The 21,056-nt window shown below is 46.3% G+C and overlaps 1 protein-coding gene across 1 annotated transcript in view; it reads left to right on the forward strand.

Moving 5' to 3' along the window:
* Positions 1-21,056, forward strand: part of RIOK3 (RIO kinase 3) — a 112,223-nt gene that overhangs the window by 18,728 nt on the left and 72,439 nt on the right. Inside the window, exons 9-12 of the mRNA XM_069620901.1 lie at positions 313-495; positions 6,464-6,623; positions 18,359-18,439; positions 18,525-18,614. Coding sequence (XP_069477002.1) covers positions 313-495; positions 6,464-6,623; positions 18,359-18,439; positions 18,525-18,614 — 514 coding nt within the window. The remainder of the gene's footprint in view (positions 1-312; positions 496-6,463; positions 6,624-18,358; positions 18,440-18,524; positions 18,615-21,056) is intronic.

A 21,056-nucleotide genomic window follows, 5' to 3' on the forward strand; every position in this document is an offset into this window, starting at 1 on the left:
TTAACACCTGGACATTATACTCTCTTTCGAGTTGCACTTATTTTGTAACTATTATTTAGCTTCCGACAACCAGAAAGGTAAAAGGTTTATTTGCCCCCTCGACCTGCGTATTGTTTTTTTTTTTTTTTTAATCCTTTTTATTTTAAAATTTCGAGTAGTAAATACTGTGAATTATGGCACATTTTTACTGGCTGTAAGTATATCCCTTTTTCAATTCCTTATAACATAGGTGGTTTTTTCATGCTTTTTCCAATTGTTTCTGACCATCAATGAATAATATTGCTTTTTGTCATTTTTTTTTTTCTTCTCAAGAATCGAAGACCAAACTGTGCCTTCAGAGTGTGCCATAAAAGTGTTTAAAACCACTCTTAATGAATTCAAGAATCGGGATAAATACATTAAAGATGACTACAGATTTAAAGAGCGATTCAGTAAACTTAATCCACGTAAAATTATCCGCATGTGGGCTGAGAAAGAAAAGCACAACTTAAATAGGTAAGCATAAACAATGGTGGATACTGTATTTATTGTCCCTTGTCTTATTTTTGTATTTAGGACAGTTACTTGAGAACCAATGATGAGGTCCAGTCATTTTTATGCATAATGCTTTAATGACAAGCACATTTATTTTGTGTGTATGTATTTCTGAGGCTTGTGGATCTGCTTAGAATCACATGCTTTGTGTAGGCCGATGTCTAGTGGAAGTTTCGGAGTATTGCACATGAAGTTTTCGAAGTTTGAAAAGGGACATCGACAGGGCGTGACTAATACTATCTATCCCAAGTGTGGTGTACCCTGTCCCCATGATCCCTCACGTGTTGAGGTCCCTACAATTTATTTTGTTTCTGCCATCATGGCAAGTTTCTATTTCGGTGTCCGTAGCTGTGAGCTACTTTGAGTTAAAATCATCAAAACCTCTCTTCGTTTGTGCACTAATTTGGCTGATCCCCAGAGCATCTCGACGGCTGATTCCAGCTCCCGAAACAGACGTCTGTTGCAACGACTGGCTTTGGCCTACATCTAGCTTTGGCCTAACCATTAGGGAGAGTGGGGGGGGGGCGGTACTGATCCTTTATTTAAAAAATGCATACCCCCATTTCCTACCCCTACTACCTTTTTGTCTTAATGCCTCTGTGTGCACTTTCCACTATGTAGCATGCTCCCTTAAGTTTTTCCCCAAGTGCAACAGAAAATGTTGTGGGTAGACAAGAGTTTGTAACCACTGCCTTCCACTTGACCACGTCGAATCCTGTTGTGCTGTATGCAAGCTCTTTAGGGTGAAGACCCTAAGGGAGCACGGAGCCAATCGGTGGGCGGCATATGCCTGTTGGTGGAGCTGGAGACCACTGCCGGGATCTTCAAGTCGGACCACGAAGGCAGAGGCAGGCAAGACTCTGATTCGGAGCTCGAAGACACCACTGTGGAACAGTCTAGTTCCTGCACGTTTCTCCCCAGCCTCGAAAGGCAGTCGCATTGCGCTGTTATGAGGAAGGCCTCTGTTGATGCTGGCGTACACGCAAACTTCTCTCAAACACACCCCAAGCCGTCCCTCATCGGAGGACCGTCAGTTGGCACCTCTCGGGAGAACCCCAAGAACACACCCAGAGCTGATTGTCCTACACAAGCACCTCCTGTGGCCCCAAAGGTCACCCCTCTGGCACCAAAATCCATCCTGTCTGCTACCCCTTGGACCCAAACACAGTTTGAAGTCACCATAGGAAACATTTAATTCTTTGTGGACTTTATGAGCAGGCTGGCCACTCTGAGCACCCTCTCTTCCTACCCCAGCCCTGCCGCCTGGGGTGCCCTCACCATGATCTCTTTATGGGGACCTGCCGTCCACAAGCTGGCCAGGACATGTGGGTGGTTGATCAAGGTGGCCCCGGTCCAGATGTGATGACCCCTACTTACAGCACCAGGATGACCCAGGCCTCCTCTTTGTTGACCCTCCCGTGTTGAGGGTGTTCACTTTCTCCTATTGCAGACCACCCTCCTTTACAACTTTACAATGAGCTGCTGAAGAAGGCTTCTCGCTATTTTGTCATAGACCCCAAGCAATCCAGTCCTGCCTGGACTGACTTTGTTGAGGAGATCTTCAATGAGAAAAAAGCCTTTTAGCCAGGCTATGCGACTCCTGGAGTCTATCAAGAAAAGGGTCTCTACATACCGATCTACCCCTTCCTTAGTAGAGCGGTCAACCAGCGGGTGGGAAAAATCTTTCAGGCTCTCTCCTTCAGATCTTCTCTACATTAGGGGTCACGTCAAGCCAGACTAGAGCTGATGTTCCACTCTTAACCTCCTGAGGCACCTCCCAACAAGGAGTGCAAGAGTCTATACACGCTAGGTAAGCATATTGCGACCTCTGCTGCGTACCTCACTAGAATAGCAACAATAGCACCTTGCTTGCCAGCTACAGCAGCACCCAGTGGGATGAGGTTTCATGGCACCTGGAATCGATACAGGAACCGGCTCGCTCACTCCTCAAAGTCGCCACCAATGGTAAACCGGTCCCCCAAAACATCCTAAAAATGTTTTGGATTCTGCAGACACCTCAGGGAGATTCATTGCTGAGGCAACCCTCCTAAAAAGACTTTCCTGGCTTAGCGACTCGGGGCCAGAGAGAAAGGCATCCCTGATTAACGTGCCCATCAAGGAGGGTCTCCTCTTTGGCAGAGCTGTACTGGAGACGGCAAAGGAGCATGAAACAATCAAGATCCGTGGTCAAATTTCCAACACTCCCCTTGTCCCGAGGGGGGGCATTCAACATACTCCAAGACCTTCGTGCTCTAGGCTCAGGCAAACCATGACGAGCAGAGCAAGCACATCTGGTGCCTCCTTTTACAGCCCATGTTCAAACGTCCTATCAGTACCAGCAGCGTGGGTTTTGCTGCGGGAAGGGACGAGGCAGAGCTGCAGCCTCTAAGGGCGCAGCAGCCCCTGCCTACAAATGACATACCGGTCCGAGTGCCTCCCTTGGGTCCCCATTCGCTCTCCGCCAAGCATTGCGAGGGAATAACATTGGACTGCTGGGTTCTAGATGCAGTGGTCAAAGGATACTCAGTGGAGTTCCTCAACACCTTGTCACCATCCACCTCGTGTAGGATAAATGTCCGCCAAGCACCTCCACATCCTCAAGGAGGAGATCGAACTGATTCCCTTTGTGGAACGATTATTTATTCTCTTAATGCGGCCAGTGCTGGCCCTGCGCCCTGCATTTGTAAAATCCCCAAAATTCAGGATGACCACGCTGCAGGAAGTCATCACACTTTTGAAAATGGGGGGTAACATGGTAATATCGGACATGAAAGATGCATACTTCCATATTTCAATGTTGCCAGCGCCAAATAATACCTCAAGTTCAAATTGGGAAACGAGCACTAACAAATCAAGGTGCTACCGGCATTGCATCAGCCCCCACGGTAGTCGCCAAGGTCCTAGCAGTGGTGGCACCTCACTTGTGAGTCGTTCGATTTCAGTGTACCCTTACAATAGATTACTGGCTAATTACTGTGGACCAGAGGTGCCTTCAAAACACGCAGCAAACTAACAATCTGCCGTTCGAATTGGAATTCTCCAAGAACTCATTCTACTGCCCAGCCAGGTTAAGCAATTTCTGGGGGCACTAATCCGTCTATCCCTCTAAAGAAAGGGTCCAAAACCTGCTGTTTCAAACACATCAGTACATAGCCGGCCATCGGGTGACCAAACGAAAGGCAATGCGCCTGCTGGGAATGATGGCTTCCTGCATCTACATAGTGCCTCACACCAGGCTGCGCATGCGTCCAATGCAAGAGGGACTAGTGAAACAATGGCTGCAAGCAGGCGTGTTGTGGGATGATCTAGTGGTGGTATTGCAACCTCTGGTTGAACAGAAATAATCTGCTAAAGGGACAGCCTTTCAACACGCCAGTGATCCAGGCAAATCTCGCAGCAGATGTGTCTATGACTGGGTGGGGTGCCCACTTCTGCATCACACTGCTCATGTCTTGTAGACATAAGCGCTTACCAGAAAGCACACCAACTTCTGGAAGTACTAGCGATTCTCAAAGCACTTCAAACCTTCAACACACAGCTAGTGCAAAAAACGGTCCTTGTCCTTATGGGACAGTACCACGGCCATGTTTTATATAAACAAACCGGGGGAGGGTAGAGGGGACAGAATATCTGGCTGTGGGCACTGCATCAGAAGTTCCTAGTGGCTCAACATGTTAATGGGAACTCCATTCTCTGGCAGACGTACTAAGCAGGAGTACAGTGCTACCCTCAGAGCACGAATGTCAACTAACCCAGACATGCTAAATGATGTCTTCTCAAGCAGGGGATTCCCAGCGATGGACACATTTGCCACCATGGAAAACGCGCAATGCCAAGATTACGCGTCCAGGTTTCCCTAGAAAGGAGCCAAGGGGAATGCACTTGTGACAAACTGGTCAGGGCAATTTTCTCATGAACCCCACCCCCACCCACACCTCTTAACAAAAGGTCCACACGCTACACCAGAAACAACACTGATCCTAACGGCTCCAATGTGGGCACGCCAGACCTGGTTCTCAAACCTGCAAATTATGTCCCTATGAAACTACCCTGCATGAACAACCTGTTGACCCAGGATCTCGGGACAACACTGCACCCATGCCCTCAGAAGCTGTGCTGCTCCTGAGGTCATAGAATTTGCATGGAAACACTCAAGGAGGCACGCAAGCCTAACGCAAGGCAATGCTATTTTAACAACTGAAAACGCTTTGTGTTATGGTGCAGAACATGGCCTCTCAATCCAACAGGCTGTTCACCGTCCAAAATGGTACGTACTACCTACTCTACCATCTTAACTCTGGATTGGTATTTAACTCGCTCACAGTACACCCATCAGCCCTCTCCACTTACACCACATTCCAGGGTAAGATTTCATGGTGGAAGGTGCCTGTAGTTAGTGTTTCAATGATGGTGTCAAAAAATTGTACCCTTCAATCTCTAATCCTACTCCCGGCTAGGACCTAAATGTCACACTCGCAAGGCTCATGGCGGTGGGGGGAGGGAGGGAAAGGGGGGGAGGGGAGGGGGGAAAGGGGGGGCCTTCGAGCCTATGCACAAAGCCAGCCTTAAACATCTTGCATACAAGACTGCCTTCCTAATAGTGTCACATCCATCAGAAGGGTTAGTGGGGTTAGTGAACTACAAGCTCTGTTAGTATAAAACCCCTTCGTAGTAATCCGCAAAGACAATGATGTGCTATGCACATATCCTCTCTTCTCACCCAAATTCATATCTAAATTCCATGTTAATCAAACTATAGAGCTTCCTGTGTTTTTCCAGAACCCAACAAACGCAGCAGAAAGAAGTCTACATACCGTGGATGTACTCAAAGCTGTCATGTTCTACCTTCAAAAGACATAGTTGATAAGGAAAACTGATCATTTCTTATGTATTGAGTCGCTGGAAGAGCAGGGGACCACATCTCTTACAGAAACAATTTTTAAATGGATTGTTGACCGCATCCAGCTCTGTGACTCTCTTGCCAAGAGAACATTGCCTTTTATGCCCAGAGCACACTCCACTCGAGGCACTGGTCAACCCTAGCCTTCATAGCAAATGTGCCTCTAGATGCCATTCGCAAGGCTGCCACTTGGAGTTCAGTACACACCTTCACCCAACATTGCTATCTGGGTAAATGTTGTAGGGGTGATATAAAGGTGGGACCAGTAGTGCTGAAACATCTCTTTGCAGCACTACCTTCTAACAACCCACCTCCTTCTAGTACTGCTTGCTAATCTATGCAAAGCATGTGATTCTAAGCAGATCCACAAACCTCAGAAGCGAAGTTCTTCCCTGTAATTGTATTTTTGACGCTTGTATCTGCTTAGATTCACATGCACCCCCCCTGCCTCCCCTCTTGGAGTAGAAGGTGCATGGGGGGGGGAGCATAGATCTTTTACCTCTACCTACAATACACACTTCCAACATACACTCCCTCTTGTCGGAAACAAATGATCTTGGACCTTGACGCATGAGAGATTATGGGTGCAGGCTACATCACACTAGGGATAGTATTACAGTCGCACCCTGTCAATCTCCATTTTCGTACTTGGAAAACCTAATGCGCAATTCTCTGCAACTTCCACTAGATGTCGGCCTATGCAAAGCATGCAAATCAAAGCAGATACAAGCGTCAAATACGATTACGGGGAGTAATGTATCATGTTAATGATAGGTTTGCTTTTTAAAATGTTGCCTGAGCAAAGGGTTTCATTCACAATGTATGCACTGTATTGTTACAACTGTTATGTTCATATTCAATAAACTAAATTGAAAATCCCTGTGCTTTTGGTTTTATTAAGTGGTTTACAAGGATGCCTTTTGATTTGGGCATGCTTATTTTAAAGGGATAATTTCATACTTTCCTGTTGTCTGGTTTTGATTGATTTAAGTTTACTGCTGAATAATGCTTTTTTTGTTTGCTGCACAGAATGCAGAAAGCTGGAATCCCCTGTCCTGAAGTAGTGATTCTAAAGAAGCATGTTTTGGTGATGTCATTTATTGGTCAAGATCAAGTCCCTGCTCCCAAACTCAAGGAGATTAAACTGAATGGAGAAGACATGAAACAGGCTTATTACCAGGTTCTTTATGTAAGTTCCTTTCACGCATTCATAATCGAGCCACAAAGCTAGATGAACCTTGCTAGATGACTGAAATGATGTTGCCACTTTACGATGAAAATCGTCGTACATATATCCGCTATCCTTCCTTTGATTTATTTTAATTTTAAAAGGAGCATTTACAGAAGTGGTTAAAATGGAGAGGGTACTGAAAGGTTGAAGCTTCTCTGTATCATGCTTGCTTTGCTGCATGTCCACGTTTTCCTAAAAGTAAATGTCTACTTATCTGGTTTCTAAATAGCCCATGTCTGCCTCCACTGTACACTGTTTTTCACTGATTACTTATTAACCTCCATGTATTTCCTTTGTAGGGTTTTGTTTTACTATCTTTTTTTAATGTTTTTTTTATTGTGCATTTAGTTCATTGAAACTTTAAGAATTTAATTACATAACCGCTTTTGTCTTTTTTTTTTTTTTTTTTTTTTTTTAACACCGTGCAAAAATTTAAATGCAGTTCCTGGACAAACTTACTTGAACATACTTGGATTTCCTAAAACACATTACTGGTTAACATTTTCCCTACAATATTTTAATTGGTTATCAGGGGATATTTAAAACTTCTATTATGCTACCTTCCAAATCTGATGGGCAGCATCGGCTAATATCATTGATGCAGGACCAGAATTGGTATGTTTCTGTGAAATGCGAGTATCCCTTCAGGTAGTGAGACTTTAGTGTTGTGCAAGAAGTAAGTGTGTGTGGTTGGGTTGTAAAAACTCGAGGGGGCGGTTTATCTGTACTCCTGCCCTCTATATGGCAAAGTAGAAGCACAGAGCGCCCCAGCCAAGGTTCTCTATGTGGTAGCTATGTTCTAGTAACCAAATGATGCAGGTTGGTTCTTAGTACAGTGTAGTCCCCAATCCCCCCACAAAGGAATGCCCACGCACTGTTATGTGCTAACACAGTTCTTTATATAAAAAAAATAAGCTGTGTGTGTAATATTACACACACACTTTGGCAATTCCAATATGGCAAATATATACAATGTCTATGTGGTACCACTCTTAACTATTGACTCCTTTAAAATGCACCAACTGCGACAGTTTCTAGTGGCATACAAATCAAACGGTAATGTGTATCATAGCATAGGCATATCACAGCACAGGAAGTTGAGTTAAGCAATGGCAGAATCGCTCTCACTTGGGCACCCTGTAATAAAGTGTATTAACAAGCCCAGTCCATATATGTTTGAATGGACTTGTTTCCTGGTCCACATTTTCCACTACCCCAATGTACCTGATTTAGCAGAGGTTCTTCGGCTCGTCGACTGATTCCTCATGAGGGGACTCCCTTTAAAGCAGGAGCCACTGTTGTCGAGATTCCGCGAAGAAAACGTGAACCCCGTCGTCGTAGACTAGGCGTGCGTTGCACCTCGATGACCGGTGCTGCGAAGAGGACTCTGTGATGAGCATAGGCCCAGCAGCGGGTGTCGGGGTCGACCATCGGGACTCGACTACGGCTGGATCTTCACTTGTCGGCGTCTTTGTGGACTTCAGGTGGCGGGAAACCCACCAGCGGATTCTCCTCAGTCGTCGGCGACCTCGACTTTCTCCGGTGGGACAAAGCGGTCGACTGTGCTGGCAAGGGAGCCCTTCATTTGAGTTTTCTTAGGCAATGGTGGACTGTTGTTGCTCCGTCTAGCAGCACAGCGTCAAGCTGTCCCCGCTTCTGGGCAACACGACTCGACTGGCTTCCAGCCTTCACAGAAATCCTGGAACCACAGTCGACCGTGATGGGTGTCGACAGCCTCAATGCCCTGGTGCTTTACTTCAGTGTTTCTCGGCGGACCCCTGTCTCCGGTCGACTGCTTTTTGGGACTGACTGCCAAGGTGCCTTGCTGAAGATTAGCTTCTGCACGATGTTCCCTTGTAGCTCAGGGCGAGGTCTCCTAAACAGGTCCTCTTGGATCACTCCTTGACGGACACAACAGCTTTCAGATTTCATCGATGGAGAGCAACTGCAAACCTTCTTGCAGCTTCAAGTTTCAACTTCAGCTCCTGAACAATTTGGTAAGTGAGAGGTCCCCATATATACATATCTGTCCCTCATTCACACTGTTGAGCCCATCAGTCAGAAGGGCATTCATTCATTCAGGCAGCCAGCCAATCAGGCTCCTCACAGTGCATTCAGGCCATTCACTGCCACCCAGACACTCGTAACAAGGAATGTGGATTGGGGCAAGCACCCAGCCTTTCAGCACACCACACTGCATTCATGTCAGTTTCGGGCAGAGCTGTCCCATTCTTTGTTTCACACACACATACCGACACCCTTAACACGGAATGCATATTGGTCACACACTCCATTTCACTCAGGACCCACCCAGGGGTGTACCCACAACATACAGTCGCTGGGAAGGCTCCAGCCAGTCTGGCCTGGACCTCCCCACAAAACCATATACAGTTCTTTCACCCAACCGCCAGTCAGGGGAAGGGACGGAGTCCGGGCTTCCCAGGACTTTGGGAAAACAAGGTAACTGGTAATTGAAACCAAGAGGCCACAGGGGCCATCTTGTCTCATATCAGGAATCCACTGATTCCTATGGCAGGGCCTGGGTATCCCAAAATGAAGGATGCTCGGAGCACCTGTCCAATTCAGCTGCAGCTGCCACCAGCCCATACCTTGCTCTGCGGGCCACACACGGGTGCCCATAAACGTACACAAGGTACAAGGTTTTAACCCCCACCCATGGGTGCCATAAGGGTATCCCAAGGGTCTCTGTTCACCACAACCAAAAAGAGGAAGAACTGTACTGCCAGGAGTCCAACATGGACTCCTGTGCAGAAAACGCAGAATGTCCATAAGTGAGTACAGGACAAGGACAACCTGTCTCTCCAATGCATTTCCAGCATCACATGGGTCTCTACTTTATTCTCACAAAGTCAGCACTTTGAATCCTCATATGGCAGACCTGATCATGCTGTGGTGTATTCCCTGGTGGGTAACAGATTTAGCCTAAAATAAAGTATGATGTGTTTGGTGAGCTATGTTTAAGTCAAGTTTCCACAAGGAGACTTTGCTAGAAAGCTCTGATGGGAGTATTCTCTGTATCTGGATGTCATATTTGACTTGTCCACGTTGTAGGACTTGTCCTGTCCCTTATTTGTTTCCATTTTTACTATTTCTTTCTGTGGCTGGAATATGGCTTGAACCATTTTGAGAAGTCTTCAAATCTATCTTTTACAGCCAAATTTATTCCTTCATGAGAACAATGATGTGGTTCTTGTATAGCACTTTACACACTCTAAATTGGTCCTACTTTTTTATCCCTTCATATATTTGTTTTTTAAATGTACACCTGTAGATGAAATGCTTAGTTGGCCCAACAGACTCTGAGGTTTCTACAGAATCTACAGATAGTTAATTGAAAAGAGTTACGCGCCTTACTTGTGTATATGCGCTTTATAAATTCCTTATCGGATCATATCACATCTGTAATAGCTTTCAGTGGTAGTTGAATTGGCTCATTTGCATTTTTTTCTCCATTATATTTCAAATACCTTTTGGAAGACTACCTCTGGTAGTAAGTCAGAACAAAACCATCGCCTGTACACATTATGGGGGACCTGAAATTCAGCTTTCAGTAAGTATTTGGCTGAATTCTGGCTGAAAATTTAGGTATTCGGCTTCGGCAGAATACCTAATGAAATGCTTATTCGAAGCCAAAGTTACACCCCTGAACAAAACACTACTAGAATTGGTCTACTAGTTTATCGCTTAAAAACATATCGGGCTCCACGAGGAGTAAAGAAATGTGTTTGTATAGATGTAAGTATGTATACATATCGATATACACATGCGCGCAAATCACATATTAAGACACTGATCTGGAAGCAATGACTCTATCCATTTGTGATTTGTGGACTTTGCTGTGACCAATGAACACGGCTCTTGCTTTTGATCATGAGTATCGACTAGTTATGACTCGGAGAACAGCTTGCAGGCATTTGCTTCCCAGCGCCGTCACTTTCAACCGACGCCATACTGAGCAAGCGCCCAGAACGTTAGTCTGGAAAAACAAATCACTATCATGGTCTTGCACCCCTCCGCCCTCCCCAGGCAAGCTTGCTCAGGTCTCAATCACCTAGGGGAGGTGTGTGGATCCTTACACCCACCCCCCACTTCTTTGTTTCTTAAGCCCTAGGTGCACTTTGTTACTCCTAGATTACTTCTAACAACATACCCATGCTATACAGAACAAATAATACCAACACAATACCAACATACTCCTATCTTACTACTGCGGAAACAAATCACAAGACACAAGAAACCGCATGGATGGATCCAATTATAACATTGGGAAACATTTATTTATGCACAGCAAAGGCAATGCTAAAACTCTAGCCAATTTCGAATTTGCACCTTTAATACTTCTGGTGCAAATCTACCATGCAATAACTATAAGCCTTTCAGGTTCCTAATGCAAGCCTCAAACATCCATCGAACCTCTCCAATCCACACCATGCTTCACACTCGCCCTCTTAAAACAATCCCTGTCTGATCTCCCCTTTCCCAAACTCAAAGCTCCCTGTGAGTGTCTGACCAACAACTAGATGGTGTCACATTGTAATCATGGGCGTAATTCTATGGGGGGTGGACAAGGATGCGCCCCCCAACCTCCATGGCACACCATTCTGTTCCCACTCATTTGGCTCAGGCACCTCCCCTTCAGATGCCGTGTCTTTCCCAAACCCATCAACAAAGTTACCCCACTAAATGTAATCAACCAGTTTGTCTATCCATGAACCATACTTCCCATTTGCTTGTGCATCTCTCTGTCTCCAGCTCTGCCTTGCACCACTCTGCAATCAGCCTGTCAGCAGTAGCAGTCCCCTTAAGATCTGGTCACACAAACTGCTTCTGCCAAGCTCTCTGCCCCAAAGCCAAGGGATTCTGCTGCACCAAGAAATCTCTCCCTCATTCTCAGGATTCCATCCAAAACTCCATCAGCAACTAGCTCGAACAAACTCCCATCAGTTTCTAACCCCATTCTCCAACAGATTCTCAGCAACCAGCAAGAACTACAACAACTATGGGCAACTAACAGCAACTCCCACTCTCCTCAGATCTGCTTATACTACTCCAATGAGGCACTCATTTCTCCATGGTTACTTTAGACATTCTCTTCTAAGAATGTCTCTCCAGTAATGCCAGCCAGTCTGTGTTTGCGTGTACTTTCACTGCGTGTTATGTCAGTGTGACATAGAACATCATATCTCTTTCATGGCCATCTCTGTGCGCAGTGCAAAACACCAACTAATTCCATCTATTTCTGCATTCACGCCACTATTTGCTCTCTCTGCATTACGAAGTGCCCTCTCTGTCCAGAAAATAGGCCATCTCTCTCTATCATGCAAAAGGCACTTCTCCCATCTCCCCATGTCGCTCATGGCGCAGCCCCCACCGTTTTGCTGTCTCCGCGGCACACAAGCTGATAAGCCTAGGCCGTCTCTCCACTCGGACAAGGGTTCGTGTTATCTGTGTCTACCAAGCAAATGTTTACAAATACTTATACACTGTTAACTCAAAACAATCTTCGCACTGAGCCCAGTGGCGCAGGCAACTTCGGTGTGTCTCCATCGGAAATGGCTCATAGGCCTTGTGCTAAATGCTTCTAGCGGTTACTCTATTCCTTCTCGCAATGCAAGCGCTACATAATGCAAACTCATTCTAAGTGCTGTATTGCTCTCCCCAGAGTGCACGGAAAATCGTAAATCACCAATGCAATTACAGAGCAAATACTTTGAACGCAGAAAGACTCAATAACTCGCAACCACACACTCTTAGAGAAATAATGAGCACTTATATGGTGATTTATTCAAAGCTTAGAAGCAACCAGTGATAACATAGAAATAAATCATAGAAGCAAAGAATTTAAAAGGAAATGCATCACCGTGAGCGTAACTGGATTCCTCATCTCGCCCAGAAGCGGCTGGAAGACCCCGGGAACAGCCAGGCCGAGAGCACCACAGCTCACAGGAGTGCCAAGACTTAAGCTTCGTCCTCTGGCTGAAGTCTCACCTGACCACCTCCGGGTTTCCGCATATATACAATATACACACTTCGAAAAGGGGTGGCAGTTCTCGAACCTTCTGGAAATGGCACTTGCGCAGTTGATGAGCAGCCGTTGGTTGCCAGCTGGGTCAATCGACAGCCACCCTTAAGGAGCAGAGTGCCTCCCTCCTCTAAAAACACACTCCACGGAGAACAGTAACAAACCATAACAGTTAGCTTTCCCAGCAGAAATGTCCTTGACCGCATACCAGGTTTGGAAAGCATGTTTTTTCAGCACCGTGAATCTAACACTCAGCAAAATATGTGCAGCTTTTCACTGCGGCATGAAGTAAATATCAATCATGACTCTGAGCGCTCCCAGAATGCACTGCGCACCAGCGCCATTTTAGTTAAACCATAACAAGTGCACACTCAACATGCATTCGTGTGTGTCAAACATATCTCTAAATGTGTAACTACAAAGCATAACATGGTGTACATACTAAATGGCTCTTCATGTCGTTTCAAATACGACAGTGTGTCATTACCAGGCCTCATTCATTCTCTATAATAGCAAACAATACTTCTCTCTCAATCTAAGCGCTACATTCTAATGCATAATACAATAACATTTTAAGCAAACCCTTCATACAACAGGGCCTATTTCTCTCTTCAAATGCAGAAGTGCAAAATGGCTAATGCAAACTAAGTGGCAGTCTAATATGTGGATTAAATAATTGATGCTACTTCTTCATGTGCTACTCAGAACTGGTTGCGATAATCAATAGCTAAACCTAATTTAATCATGCCTAAAGGGATAATACTGGGTAACAATGAGTAATGGTTCTCTATCAATAGGTACTAATGGGTAGTGATTCTGTAACAGAGTACTGATTCTCTCTTATGGGTCTTATGATTCTCTAATGATAACAATTCCAGGCTCCTCATTTTATAAGATTCCACAAGAAGTCTCGAGCTCTTGGTTCTTCAAGGTCAGGAATTTTGTGAGGATGTGTCTAGACTACTTTTAAATCTGCAAGACAGGGATTTGTTTAGTTGTAGAGTTGCAGAAATGGGCAAATCAGAAAACCTGTTTTTCTTTCTCGTGAATTAATGTTATTGGGTAATGACTAGAAAGAGCTTTCTGTTAAAAAAGAAAAGCGCAAGGCTTGTCAGCTGCAAACCTCCCCCTCCCAAAATAACCGCTGCGTGGGGTAAGAAAAGCCAGGTTTCTTTGCATGGAGTTTGTCTCCGCGGTTACTTGAGGTCCAGTCCTGGAGTTTCAGATGCAAGAAGGTTTTGAGGTCTATGTCTTGAGGTCCAGCCGTACAACCCCTCGACACCACTGAGGCTGAATTCTTTCCGAGCAATGACTGGAGGCGCAGGTGAGGGTGTGGGAAGGGGGCATGAGAAAGGGGGGGGGGGAGCAATATCGATTCGGAACCTTGGTTTAAGGTGAGTGAGAAGGGCAATTTAGATGCATGACTGGAGCGGTATGGGGGAGATAGATTTGAAATGGGTGGGGGAAGAGTGGATAATTAAATACTGCAGATCTGCAGAGACTGAGGGCCCCTGTTCGGGTTTGGGCACTGCCCCCACCCCATATACAACCATTATTGACAATCCCCCTTTCATGTGACTCTATAGACGGAATATCCCACCGCCCCTACCCAGTGGCTCTTTAGGTTGCGTGCCCCCAGACTGCAACCCCCCTCCCCCCCCCCACACACAGGGGGCTGTGGAGTGCAGACTGTTCACCATCCACCCCCACTAATCTGTTGGTGTTCAGACTTGGTTCCCGCACATCCCCAATGGGTCATTGCAGACTGCGCTTCCCTCGGCCCTGTGGGGACATTGATTGATACCCCGTTTTTGCTATGCAGACCGAGGTACTGTGCAGACTAAATCCCAACATCTGTGAGAGAGACACACACACACACACACACACACCCCCCCAACCCCCCACATCCCTCTGAACCCCCGAGGGTAGGCTGATCGTGCAGTATGGACTGAGCCCCCCCCCCCCCCCCCCGATAGGTGCCAGCTTATCTGCAATCCCCATAGGGCTCTGCATGGTCCTGCCCCCTCCCACCTCTGTGATGTCCCCACTGCGCCCTGCACCTGCCTGACATCCTGGAGGAATCGCTGAATCCCAACGGATGAACGCAGTGGGCTTGGAGGGGGAGGCCTAATCATAAGGTCAGTCAGTGGTGAGGGATTGGGGGGGCAGTTCCCAGACCGTAGCTCTTGTCTAGTCTAGTTTGTTGCCATGGCATCCATAAGTGGGGGAAACATTTTAGCGCCTTGCATTTATTCAAGTTAAGTGTGTGCTTGGCGGCTGCTTGTTGTCATTTATGTTTGTTACATACATCAGTATCAATGTCTGATTTGAGAACAGCGGGAGCGGGAAGAAGGGGGAGTGAGAGGATGGTAAGGGGGTGCTGGGGAGTTGGGGGGGGGGGGGGGGAGAAGGTAGGGGAGGAAAGGAGGAAAGGCGGGGAGGAAGAGAAAGGCTTTCCAGGAGGAGCGGAAGGATGAGTAGGCAGGGGTGGAACGGATAGAAAAAGCTAGGGAGTTCAATGAAGGGGGGGCAAGAGTTGAAAGGAACAGAAGCGTGAGGAGGCACATGGGGCTGGGGGTACGGTGAGTAAGTGGAGATCAGCTGAGCGGAGAGAGCGGGAGGGAGAGTAAAATGAGAGGAGGGAAGAGAGATTGGGGGCGGGGAGCGAGCTCATGGAGAGATTTGAAGACAAGACAGAGGAATTGACATTTTTGTTGTGAGGAAGGGAAGCCAGCCAAGTTGGGAGAGTTAGGTGGAAATAGAATCTCGAGGGCCAAGAAGACAGAGTACGGATAGAGGAGTGAAAATGGATTTTAGGGGAGTCCGATGAGAGACAGGGAGTCCAAAGAGGAGAGAAGAGCAGTGGAAGAGGTGGGAGAAAATAAGGGAGGAGATTAAGTGTTTAGAAGCGTGGAAGGTGAGTGGGGGGCAGATCTTGCAGATTTTGAAGAGGTTGTGCCGACAGGCACGAGAGAGATGTGGTTGGAGAAGGAGAGGAAGGAGTCAATTTAGAGGCCAAAATTGCAGGCATGGGTGGAGATGGGGAGATTGAAGGGGGAAAGTGGATGAAAGGGGGGGGGCTAGGGGAAAGTGTGTTAGGAGGGAAGAAAAGGACTTCCGTCTTGTCAGTGTTGAGGGAAGAAAAATGGGATGACATCCAGATTTTGATGGCTGTTGGGCAGGAAGATAGTGTGATGGAGGTCAGGAGAGAAAGTTTGGTATCATCAGCGTAGAAATGGTGGGAAATGCTGAAAGAAGAGTTAACGTGGGCGAGACGGGAGGTATAAAGGGAGAAAAGAAAAGGTCCAACTTCAGAGCCCTGGGGGACCCCATAGTTCAAGGGGAAGTTGGAGGAGGTACGGCCGCCCCAGGAGACAGCAAAGGATCGATTGGAGAGGTAAGAGGAGAGCAATGTGAGGATGGAGCCTTTGCAGCCGAAGAAGGACAGAGTACTAAGAAGTAAGAGGTGATCTACGGTATCGAAAGCAGCAGAGGTCAAGGAGGATGAAGATTGAGGATTTCTTAGCGTAGCGAGCAGTGAGGAGAGAATGAAGTACATAAGTGAGAGAAGTGGAGTGTTTAGGGTGGAAACCAGATTGAGAAGTGGGGAGGAGAGAGTGAGTGGATACGAAAGCTGAGAGTAGGCTAGGTGCTCGAGGAGCTTAGAGATGAAAGAGAGAAGGGAGATTGGTCGGAAGTTGGAAGCAACAAGCAACCACATGTTTTGACAACAGGTGGTGAAACGTCTGGTGATGGGTCCGTGTCACCACATATATGGAACCACCAACTACCCTATGTTGTAGGTCCAAATCAGGAGACTGACAAGGTCATATTTTGGATAAAGTCGTTTTTTATGTGAACAGCAAAAAAGTAAGCTGTCCCTATGTTTCTTGGCCCCACTCTAAAGAAAGAAAGGAGTCCTAAAAAAAAAAGTGCTTGTCGGCGTGATGTCCAGAAACTTATTCTAGCCTGATTCCTATCCCTACCACTGTAAACCAAAAACCTTTTGCCCAAACGATAGCACGTGGACCGGTTTCTGACCCCCATCGTAGTATCTATTTATAAGAAAGGGGGTTTCTTGCCCTTTTTTTTTTGCACAGTTCAAGTTAAGGCAACAAAATGTCTATTCCACCTTCCCCCATCTCTGAGAGACAGACCCAAGACTGATATGCAAACAATCTCCCTGGCCATTGCCAGGCATATTTTCTCAGTCTCTGGTTGTCTTCCATCCTTGAACCACCTGATTCGTAGTCCACACCAGGTATTCTCCTTGTGCCTATCCACCAGGAATCTCATGTTTTCTACACTTGTACCTCCTGTTCTCTACCCCGCCTCCGGCGGCGGGTTTGCTCTCCCACTGCATTTGTGGGATCTGGTCTGGCCTGGCCTTTCCTCCAAGTCACTGGAGTGAGTGTGTACCTTCTGTCTTGGTATGGTGCTTCTCTGGGTAGGCATTCACATAGGACGACGCAATTTCTTCATTCTGGCTTTCTGCAGGTGTTCCACGTCTGGACTTCTCTCCCACTTGGGCCCATTGCTGATTGGGTTTTATTCCTCCAATGCGACGAGAGGGTGGGGTGAACTTATCTCCCAGTCTCTCATCCCGAGTTGAGGGCGGTGCCTGAAAAGTGTCATAAGCCATACCAGCCATTCGTGTAGGAAGTTGTAAGTCATTCTACAAGTTGAACTCCCACGTAACCAACAAAACTATTAGATTCCTGAGATACAGGAGGATAACGCATCATATCCACATCTAGGGATTGCTTGGCCTCAAGGGTGGTTGGGGTCACCCCCAGTGGGATTCTGCTTGCCCCGTCTCCTAGGGGATGTTAAGCTTAGTGTCCTTGGGGAGCGGGCACAACTATGCAGAATTCGTCACACCTCTCTTCCTCCAAAGCGATGGAAAATGCCAAGCGTTTGCCGGGTGATTTTTTTAAACCGAGTGCATTAGTGCTCCCCATCTAGACTCCCTCGCCTCTGAGACTAGTGAGACTTTCTGATATACATTAAATTGATTACACTGAAAGAACGCAGCCAACAGGAGGGGATAGTTAAGTGCTTCCATGTGTGTGCGCAGAGAAGCCTTCAACTTTTCAAAGTGAAGAGACTGGTTTGATGAGCATGGGTGTGAATCAACTGGCACCGCCTGTATTTATAATCTGTTAATACCGGGGTGGGACCAGGACCCTCCCACATGACTGTTCACCACCTGTAGTTGACACATTAAATTTGTAAAGTTGGTAAGTATTTTGTTTTTGCTATTGCTTACTAGAGCATGTTTTCATAACATTCATTTGAAGTAACATGGAGGAAATTATTATTGAATGTCGAATTGTTTTATTTTGATGCACATATATGGCCTATAGGCCTTCCTGTTTGACAACCATTTGTATTGTAGCCATGTGCTTCATGTGCATGTGGGGCATCTGGTTTGAGGGGAATATCTAGTCCACCTTCACTCGTCTTGGGAGGGGGAGAGGAGTGTATGTTTTTAAAACCCTACAATATATTTTTCCACCCATAATTGCCTGCATGTGATTTGGAAATCCAAGAGCTGTATATAAATATTTAATTTCTTGGAGTAATTGCAAGTGGAAACGAATATTTCTTTTTTTTTTTTAAATGGATCCCCACTTTCTGATCTTCACAGATGATGCAACAGTTATACAATGAGTGCAATCTTGTCCATGCTGATTTGAGTGAATACAACATGTTGTGGCATGCTGGGAAGGTAAGCTCTTTGTATTTCATTTTACCGTGAAAATAAATATGGGGAGACACTCGTGGCAAAACTGAACATCTTGTTATCATTGTAGGTATGGCTTATTGATGTGAGCCAGTCTGTTGAACCTACTCATCCGCATGGGCTGGAGTTCCTTTTCAGAGACTGCAGGAATGTCTCGCAAGTAAGATGGCCTCCTTTGTCTCATTTCAGCCTCGCCAAATCAGATCTTCATTAATGGTGTAAAATAATTGTTTCTTCATATTTCATTTTGATGCTGTTTTTCCTGCTCAAGATGTGTTTTATGTTTGTGTGTAGAACAGGTGAAAGATTCTCTTAATCCTTGTCTTGTTACCAACCTGTCCCCATTTCATTGAAAATGTTAGTAACTTTTGAGAAGTAAAGCAAAATACTGTGAAATAACTGGATTAAACTTGATGTTAAGATGGATTTCCAAAATCACCCTGGGGCTGGATTGTGGGAGGCAAACCCATTATGGTGGACAGGAAAGACACTGCAGTCTAGCTAAACCCATTTAAGGCAAGGTAGTAGAGCAGCAGGCTTAGAATCAGGAGACCTGTGAGAGTGTGCTAGGGCTACAATGAGTCCACACGGAGCAACACAATAATTCCAGTTTGACTGGTAAGTACAACATCATGCAATTACTTATTAGGCATTTAAAATGCACACTAAGCAATGAAACCGTTAGGTAAATATTGTCACACTTACTATTAAATACATCTGTACATTCACCCTCCGGTGAAGATGGAAATGGCATTCAATTCAAAACCAGTGCAAATCAGTTAAGTAGTCCAATGAATAAAATACAGTAGCTGTGATATAGAGCAATACTACAACAATCCCTTAACACCTAGTAAGTTCAGCCCTAAGATGTTTTGGGACCTTGACCCATCTGTCCTCAGTTCCCAAGTTCTCCTTTTCACTAAGGTTTGCTGTGTGTTTGGAATATACCAGTGGGTAGTGCTCAGTTCCAAAAGATGAGGAAAGTAGCTCTCGATCCTCCCTACGCTAGGATAGGTGAGGATCCATGACCAGATCATCACTGATCTAGGATAGGAAAGAGAAATGGAGGATGGGGCTGATTGGTATGATAAATCACCCCTTGACTTGCATTTCTCCAGGGGCCACTGCAAAGGTTCCGATTCCATTGGGGACACCATTTTCTTTGCTTTTGTCTCCAAGGGCATGCCAGGGGTTGCAGCTGCAGGAGTTAGGATTTCATTTTGGTTGCTCGCAATCCTTGAATCTCTGTTCCAGGCACCTTCCAGCTGAGCACCGTTGGGAAGGAAGACTTCTGCGGAGCACGCAACCCCAGGACACCTCCAGGGAGTGAAGAAGAACTGATCGGGGAGGAGTTACCACAGTCTGGCTTGATTGGTCCAGGGACACTTCGAAGGCACAGATCCTCAAGCAGGGGTGGAGATTGGTTGTCCCCACCGGTCCAGGGGTTGAAGCACAGACTAATGTCATGAGATCCGACAGAGGAGCAGGGCTTCACCAGGACTTGGCTGAAGACGATGCTGTTTGACCTTGACAGTCGTCAGTGGGTGTCACTTCTTTGTAGGGTTCCTGGCTCCACTGATATGTCAATTGACTGCAGGAGTCCTTATCCAAAATATGGACTGGATGCTCACCTATGTTATATCCCCAGTTGGATTATTTTTTAACTCTGTTCTGAACTCTTGTGAGGGGACTTTTGGTGAAGAATTCCTGTCTCTGGAGGTCCACACAGATGCATGCAAGTTTCAGCCGGATTTGATCTCCCTTCAAGCCTCTCCATTACCTCTGTATCCAGTCGGCCTTTCGAACTATGCCCAAGGAGGTCGTCACCTGCACAGACTCGTATAATGATGGTTGGGAATCTTGCTTCTGAGTGCCCTACCCCATAGGCTATTGTTACTGTGACCGTAACCTTGGGTTTGCCTGGGAGGGTGGGGGTACAGCAGGAGGCGGAGCCCGTTCTTGAGGGTCGCCCTCCGATGAAGGGTGTATGTATGTTTTCAGAAGTTGGGAGGCAAACTGGCTAGGAAAACTGAAAATATGCCATTCAGTAGGCGGAATAAGCAAGCCACAAAGAAATTCCTGAATTGCTTTTTAAAACAGTAATTTCCAAAAAGAACTCCGGATGTGAGTGTAATCGCAATCGGGGAGTTGGCGGAGAATGTTTGAAGTAGGGGGACATTGAATGTAAGAGAATGACTGCATTTTAGTACCGCACAGTACTGTGCCTTCATCCTCCCAACCTCTGAATAGGGATCAGGCGGCCATCAGATTTCTTCAATAAGTGTGGTAGTGAGTACAAAGGTGACTGCTGCACCTACCTAGTGTAAACCTCTTTTTCTCCTCCCCTAGATCTGTTTTCCCACACTTATGCTGTGGTAGATAATCGCCCTCATAATAATTTCGCATTTATATAGCGCTACGAACCCTCGGGTATCTTGAGTGCTGCTTATTATTACCCACGGTGTGTGGTGCTCATTTATCGACCTCGGAAGGATGAAAGGCTGAGTTTGGCCACGCCGGGATTCGAGCCTGCGTTAGCAAGCTCTGCACGGATGTCAAAGCAAGCGCTCTACTCGCTGTGCCACTTGACCAGCATATCCCT

This window comes from Ambystoma mexicanum, chromosome 5q (genome assembly GCF_040938575.1).
Source record: "Ambystoma mexicanum isolate Mex_15411 chromosome 5q, UKY_AmexF1_1, whole genome shotgun sequence".
Classification (NCBI taxonomy): Eukaryota; Metazoa; Chordata; class Amphibia; order Caudata; family Ambystomatidae; genus Ambystoma; species Ambystoma mexicanum.